At 41.7% G+C, this 8,161-nt stretch overlaps 1 protein-coding gene across 4 annotated transcripts; it reads left to right on the forward strand.

The window, feature by feature from the left end:
* The first annotated feature begins 33 nt into the window (after positions 1-33).
* On the forward strand, positions 34-3,127 carry HtrA2 (HTRA2-related serine protease). Of its 4 annotated transcripts, none has more exons than XM_043418263.1 (7): positions 34-667; positions 781-910; positions 1,083-1,169; positions 1,474-1,668; positions 1,934-2,084; positions 2,266-2,449; positions 2,685-3,127. In XM_043418263.1, exons 1-7 carry the CDS (start codon positions 273-275, stop codon positions 2,845-2,847), a joined length of 1,305 nt encoding a protein of 434 aa, XP_043274198.1. In that variant the 5' UTR covers positions 34-272; the 3' UTR covers positions 2,848-3,127. The 4 variants fall into 4 exon arrangements, with proteins under 4 accessions (XP_043274198.1, XP_043274200.1, XP_043274199.1 ...); XM_043418265.1 differs by having other exon boundaries at positions 2,281-2,449; XM_043418264.1 differs by having other exon boundaries at positions 781-904.
* The last annotated feature ends 5,034 nt before the right edge of the window (positions 3,128-8,161 follow it).

The raw sequence follows: 8,161 nt of genomic DNA on the forward strand, positions 1-8,161 counted from the left end.
CGCAATCTACACGAGATGATGAAACCGATCAACCGATGAAACAGACTTCGGTTCATTGCCTTGATATGGCGTTTTAAATTTTTATAACTCGAAATTGGAAAAATTTTTGAGAAATGGATCGCAAATTGCAGACCCATCGATCACATTACTCCGGGTGCGTTTAATAACGATACGAGTGAAATTGAAGAAAAACCACAAGGAATCAAGTTATTGGAACGGCGGTCGAAAATGCAGCATAACCTAAAAACTTCAGGTTTCTTGTAGAAGCAAAGATGGCGGCCCCCTTGTGTCGTCTGGTGAAAAGTCTTTCCGCGAATAAGAATATATCGTACTCGCGCTGTGTCATTTATTTGAATTCTAAGCGAAATTTTGAAACGGGAAATAGAAACGCTCACAGTGAAGATGAAAAAAAAATTGTGACTCGTAAACAATGCTTTTTAACGTTCGGAATCATTGCTGCGACTGGTTTAGGTTACGCTCTTTACAAATGGAAAAACGACTTGTTTAACTCGATCGGCATTTCGCGATCTTTTTTACCGATTGTAAATGCTAAATCTTTCTACACCGCGGACGTTAGCCAAAACAGAGAAAGGTACAACTTTATCGCCGATGTCGTTGAGATATCAGCGCCGTCTGTTGTTTACATAGAAATAAAAGATCAGAAGAGGTAAATATGAATCCATTTAAAGTTAAAGAGAATGTCACTTAGCATGATCTTCATTCTTCATTCTTTCGTTATAGAATCTACAATCGACAATTGTTTAATGTAAAAAAAAATAGGATAGATTTTTTCACAGGTAAACCAGCGACAACGAGCAACGGTTCTGGCTTCATAGTCAAAGAAGACGGCTTGATACTTACCAATGCTCACGTTGTCATTAATAAACCAAACACCCTTGTCAAGGTAAACGTAAGTCCAAAAGGCGATCCCGTCTCCCGTACCTTTTTAAAATCCTTGCCCATCCTCAAGGTACTAATTCGAAATAAAGAATTGAAAATCGACAAAACATTCCATGTAGATTTCATAAGAATTTGATCGATTCAATCATTCAAGACGTCTTCAATTTGTTTTCTCTTCTCAGGTTCGACTTCAGGATGGATCTACTTATACCGGAGTCGTCGAAGATGTTGACATGCAGAGCGATCTCGCGACCGTACGGATTGAAAAAGTAAGCAAATAGAGGAAGTAATAGTATTTTTGAAAAGTGAAAACACATTGTTGGTCGAGTATTGCGGAGAGACTTTCATTTCAATATTATAAGAGATGCACAAAGAAAAAACTGACGCATTCAATATCGTTTTAGAAATATCATTTTCAGAAGAATTGCTTAATTTCAATCATTTTTAGCCCCTCGTCATTCAAACCTCTCGAAACCATTCAGACCTTTCAAACCCAATACAGGACCCTAACTAATTTCTGTTTATTTTTACTTCAACGGTGGATTGTCACAAATAAACGATGGCATGTTTCAGAAAAATTTGCCTGTCATGAAACTGGGCAGTTCTTCGAGTATAAGACCAGGAGAATTCGTAGTTGCTATAGGATCGCCACTCTCTTTGAGTAATACTATAACAAGCGGCGTTGTGAGTAGCGTACACAGAGCGAGCGAAGAACTGGGCCTGATCAACAAGAACATGGGCTACATTCAAACTGATGCGGCCATCACGGTGAGTTCGGGGTGAAAATAACGATTGCTAATTCCTGGATGAGGGCACTCGAAACAATGTAAGGAAAATTGGGGGAAGGTAGCCGAGAAGAATAAGTTTGCAGCATTACACGAAACTAATTATTTTCCCAATTTTCTTTTATGCAACAAGATGAAATTCCTTGGAAACAAAATGACAAATTAGTATCACAACAAAGATAGCTGAAAAAATATTTTCTGACTTCTCTCCTGTATATTGTAAAATGCTTGACAACTTTGAATTACAGTTTGGAAATTCGGGTGGACCGTTAGTGAATTTAAGCGGTGAAGCAATTGGAATAAACGCGATGAAAGTGACTGCCGGAATCTCGTTCGCGATACCGATCGATTATGCGAAAGAATTTTTAAAGAGATCCGAGTTACGACGTAAGAGCAAAGGTACAGTGAACAAAAATCCTCGGTACATGCCATCCCCTGCGATCGAATTTTTCATGTTTCCATTTAACGAGTGACGCACGAAAAAAATCCCGATTTGAATTTCGGAGCGACGCGTAGGATTGCATGCTTCGAATTCTTCTATCGCTCTGGGAGAGACGCCCTTTAATGACGTTAGCTTTAGACTCAATTCTTGTAGGTATGGGCAATACGTTCGATTCGACGAGACGTCGTTACATGGGAATAACGATGTTGACATTGTCTCCCGACATACTCTTCGAGTTACAACAAAGGAACAGCAATATCCCCAGCTCTATCAGACACGGTGTTCTCGTATGGAAAGTTATGGTCGGATCACCTGCTCATGTGTAAGTAATTCGCTATACCTATAAAACATGAATAAAAACTCAAAATTTCCCCACTCTTTCATCACTCGAACGAATGCCCCCACAAAAGTTAAAAAAAAAATGCAAAAATTCATTCGAAATTTACAAGTAAACATCGCTCAAATAAAAAGCACGATAACAGTCTCGTACCACGGTCACTGACCCACAAACAGTCATAAAAAGAAAAGGAAACCGAACAAACGTGTATGGATTTCAGGGGAGGTTTACAAGCGGGTGACATAGTGACGCACGTGAACGAGGAGCCCGTGATAACAGCAACGAGTATATACAAAGTTCTAGAGAAGCCAGGTTCGTTGAATTTAAAAGTATTGAGAAACGGTGAAATTCTGCACGTGAGGATCGAGCCGGAAGATGTGTAGAGGTGAGGAATAACGATACAGAAAAGAGAAAGAGAAAAAACTACATCTGTATAGCTTGAAATATTACGGTTAACCGCAAGAACATAATTCCGGGATCTGCTGCTATGGAGAGTATTGCGTGTTGTGTGTTCTCGGAGAATTGTACTTTTGTAATATGGCATTGATACGTGTATGCGAATATAACTCGTATTATTACGATAATAGTGTATTGAGGACGGAAAATGTACGATTTATCTGGCTCTCATTGGTACGAAAAATACAGAGAATGATAAATGGTTAAGCGACCTCTCAACATGTAAGCCCGGTACCCGGGCTCTCCCCCCTTCGATATCCACGTGTAAAGCCCGCTCCCCGGCTCGACGCGAACGTCTTTGGCGCAGGGCGTAGCGTCAGAGATAAATCGACCACCCACACGTTTCCCTTTGTCTTTTAATCATGAATCCATGTGTGTATAAATGTATACGAGATCGATTAAACGCGGGAGAATCCAAGCGGGTTTTTATTTTTTTCAGGCATATCGTATACACCACCGCGTGTACAGCAAAGGGAATTATCCTGTTGTCCGTATACCACACCCCGTAACTGGAGGGCGTACGACACGAGACGACTAACGACTGATGTCTGTACCCATACACTCTAGGGTGATCCCTTAATGAAGGTGTCTGCAAATTGAAAGCTATACTCCTCCCTTTTATTTCTCTTTCTTTTTCCTAGATAACCTTCCTCGGATAAATGTAGAAAGGATTTCTGTGGAAAGAGCAAAAGCAAGTCTCAATTTCAATTGCGAACGATGCCTCCAAGCGTATCTTCTTCACGGCGGCGAATACCTGCAATTTTTTAACGTCTTCCAATTATTATTTTCTTTCAGAAGGGTCCTCGTTCACTGACAAGTTCGTATCAGTTTCAACGATTCGAGGAGATCCCTTTTTCTCGATCTTCGGTCGAGATATAATTTTTTGGTTTTTTGCTAAATTTCCTCAATCTCGGTCTAATCAACAATTACAACACCGACCATGTCGCTGGAGCTATTCGAAGGAGGTTTTCTCAATTAGTTTCCAGTACAATTTCTCAAGTACGAAATCCGACTGCTGTGCTTCGTAATCGAATAAATGAACATGCCAGTTTTATCTCCATAGCACAGCGAAAAATTTTGCTCGCGCATAATAAAGTCTCGGGAAGCCTCAGGCCAGCTAACTACAGAGCTGTCAATGTACCGCTCCGAGACTCGAGCGAGTCTCTTCATTACAGTGTGCTCTATACTCGTGGCCATCTCCATTGGTGCAGCGACGATGAGACGAAATTCTGAGGCGAGCTTTCAATCTTCTGGTACTCCGAACCAATCGACAGAATCGCGCATCAATCTCTCGCATTTTGAATCTACGAATCCCCATCGAACGCAAACCGATCGTTATACGTTATACGGCGCATGGCGCAGGGAATTTTAGAAATCGAGGCTGCACTGTATTGCGAAGACTCTCTCCGTGTGACCGGTTTGCTGCATTGATAACGTAAAACAATCAGCTACCGGTAGTACATCGCTCGTTAAAACGGTCCGAGACACTTTTCGTTCAGATTAAGGTAGCAGTTCATGCACCAAACGATTTTCTTAAGAAACTCTTGAAATTTACAGAGTTTAAATGGGTGCTCGCCTGACACGCACATCAAATTTTGTATTCCTTTCACGAACCCGAAATCTCTACAAAAAATTGATTTTAATTTACAGTAAAGTACAACTGCACCCGAATAGATTGGCGAAACTTCAGGTCAGGTTATCGACCATTTAATGAAGAATTAAAATGTCAAATATCGTAAAATTTCTCCGGGAGCTTATGGAGAATCCATCATCACCACATTTCTATTCAATAATTTATACACCGAATATCTCTAAATTCCTGATAAAAACTATCTCACGGATAGAAAAAAATGTAAGGAATCCATAGCGACAATAAAAATAAAGGGTTATCGAATGTTGAAAAGAGATATTAATGATATAAGTTGGAAAAATGGCAGAAGCTTTTCCCATGTAACAGCGACTTCTCAGAGGTTCAGTCCAGATTTCGAGTGCCCTACCAAAAAATATGGCCCTGCCAAAGGAATACCTTAAATGTGAAGAAAAACACAGGGCTATAGGGATTATGCGTAAAAAATTGTTTATCTTTCCATATAACGAATGAACGCTTCTTACGAAGTTTATGAAAAACGTACACAATAACAATGAAGTGTATAACGAAGGTCTGGGAAAGAAAATCGAGACGATTGTCGTAAATTGGTAACGAGCACTCGTTTAACGTTGCATATGCTATTATTTCAACATTTTGTTTCTTCTTGGCTTGGCCCATTCCTGTGTCCCAGCCTTCTGTTTTTTTATTAACAACGTTTTCCTTGATCCATTTCCCTTTGTGCTCTAAAGCGACTTTTAACATAAAAAACTATAGTATTTTAACCAGGGACGAATGAAATTTTGGGTTCAGTCAGTGATGGACCCCCGACTAATTGAGGGCTTGAAATTCCATTCGCCAAAGAACAAGTTGAAAAAATGTATTTATAATTTTGAATAAATAACTCTGACGTCAATTTAGAGTGACAATATTTTAAATTAGTAAGTTTAAAAATCGACCCAATTTAGACACTCATAAAATACGATCCTACGGGCATGATCTACCTTAAAACGAACTTCCTCCAAAAAACTCAAAGTATGCAGTCCAAATAAAGGGAATCGATGTTTTTCGAGCGACAAAGTTTGTCTTTGTCCATCTTGAAAGATTCCACCGAGTTTAAACCCCATGAAATTATTCGTACGAACTTTCCGTGCCAATAAATGAAAGATCTTTGATAAGTGTCGTAAAGGATTCCTGTTTAGCTTAGCAATTTATCCAAGGGACGATTCTCCCCAGGGAAAATTTGTTTTTCATCGGCGACTCGTACTTTTATCTTTATTTCGTTTTCTCACCTCTCATCCCATATAAGCACGAAACAAGCATATACTCTGTACGAAGTTAACTAGCGAAACTGAGAGGGTACATTGGTACAGACACGTGAGAGAATGGGATTATAGTTTGCGGCTGCGAAGTGCGGGCGGATAGTAACGCCCGTTCTTTTGCGGTAAGAGATGAACGCTCGCTACACCAGAAAAGAGATTCCGCGACGTAAGTTACACGTATTTGTATGTATGTATTTATTCACGTACGATAACTTCGGGTGTGGTCTTTCTTTCTCTTTCTTGAGCTAACCCTGCGGTGTCTGCCGCGCTGCGTACGGTGGATATTTCATTCGGTCTCTGTGTATATAGAATTGCTTTCTTCGTTGGTTGTTTACGACACGAGCGACCTCCGCAAATATGTGGCGCGGAACTCCCTTCGCGTTTTCGTCCCTTGCCCCCCCCCTCGTAATAAGACATGTGTGGGTGTGTCTTTGCAGGTCTTCCCGCCTTTTTACTTGAAGCTTTTACAGCTCCGGAGATTGTGTCCATCGAATATTTGCGACGCTCGAGAACGCTCTCAAATATGCGATCTTCGTGCCTATCCGATCGCGGGAAGCGAGCGAAGAATTCCGGACTTTATGAAAGCCTGCAGTTCTCTATGCGGCCGTTTCATTGGCCCTGATCTCGCGGATCTTTCCGATAAATCGATTAAACGAAATGAGATTCGAGCAGAATATATTCGAAGGAAAATAACGGATCGAACTTTTTGTCGATCATTGAGCGTGCTTCTTACTTCGCTTATGCCTCGCCAAAACCTCCTGTCCGAATAATCCTAGTCTGCTTCTCTGCAGGACTGTAAAGTTAACAAACGAATGGATTTTTGTTTCAGATTTTCTTTTTACAAATATACACCCCCCCGGTGCCTGCCTCTCGTGTAGCTTCAAGAGGTTTCTTAAGTACTTCGCTTTATCTCGACGTCGCGGAGAGGACGCCGCTTTTGCACATGCTTCTAGCCTCTTTCAGCGGATCCTCGCGCCTTCCCATCTGCGTGCTCTCATCTGGCTCCCTCCTCTTTTTCGCTTCTCATTTTTCTCCCTCTCTTTCTCTTTTTATACAATCGTTACCTCTTTGCCGCATATACACGCGCGATGGAAAAGTGACTCTCGGGCGCATATTCGCGCCTACGGTCCTATACCACGAATCCCACATCCAAGTTACTCTTACATCTAAATATAAGTATCTCCGCGCTTGAGTTAACTCGAATAAAAAGTTCCTACATCGCTCTGTCTCCGAGGCGCCCGTGTGCGTACAGAAATCGAGTCTTTCGTACGCGCAGTGATGCTCACTTTAAGCGCAACGATCGAGCGGATCGATCGATCGAAGAACAGAGCGAGATCGTGGGCCGATCTTTGCCGATTTTTTATGAGTCGGGCTCCTGCTAAAAAACGATTCAATTTTGATTTTTCAGCGTTGCGTTAAAGGTCCGGAATAAAAACTGCGCACCCCTCCCCCGATCGTCCCGGAGCGTCGCGGGGAAATGTTCGATTTGCCGTCTTATTGAAAAGATCAACGAAAGAACCGAATCGCCGAGTTCCAGTGAGCTCGACTCTATAAGGAAATAACGAATAAACAACTCGCGCACGGAATCGCAACTCCGCACGTAGGACTCTCTCCATGCGAATCTTTCTCGGTCCCTGAGTGCTCCTCTTTTTTTATTTGTTTCATGGTTTCTATACCTCCGTTGCACGTTAACCGCGCGGTGGCGCGAGCAGCGTCGATACCCTACCGATTGTGGATCGCCTACACGCCGACGTCGCCCGTCCCGTGCACCTTCGTATCTTCATATCTCATTACAGCTATCTTCCCAACTGTGCATGTGTGTGACCGAATCGGAACGCACCAGTGCAGGATCAAAGCCAGCTTATTACCGTGCCGGGTCCCAAGAACAGCGAGCGACTGGAGCGAGAGAGATGCCGGCGAGAAGTCATGAATTTTTTTCGAACTCGACTCCGTCCTTAAGGAGATTTCTCAGGTTTAAGATGTTGCAAAATTTCTGGTCTTGGGCTCCATTTTAACGGCGTAAACGTTGGAATCGCGCGGGTGTTTTTTGTTTATCTTATAAATTAAAATTGCTCGGATGGATTTGGATGAAATCTTGTACATATTTTCTATGTACTCAGAAGTGGTGGAAAATAATTTGTTGTCAACTTTTTTCATGGTCTCGTGTACAATGGTGTGTTGAAAATATGGCACCCCTCGAATCGGCGTTGATAGCAAACCTCAAAAATGGTACATCTCGGGACAAAAAAACCAAAATGATTCTTTAAATATTGGCTGTCGCATGCACGCAGGGGATTTTCAAAATAAATTGTTTTAAAAAAATTGCGACAATTT

The sequence above is a fragment of the Venturia canescens genome, chromosome 4 (genome assembly GCF_019457755.1).
Source record: "Venturia canescens isolate UGA chromosome 4, ASM1945775v1, whole genome shotgun sequence".
Lineage (NCBI taxonomy): Eukaryota > Metazoa > Arthropoda > Insecta > Hymenoptera > Ichneumonidae > Venturia > Venturia canescens.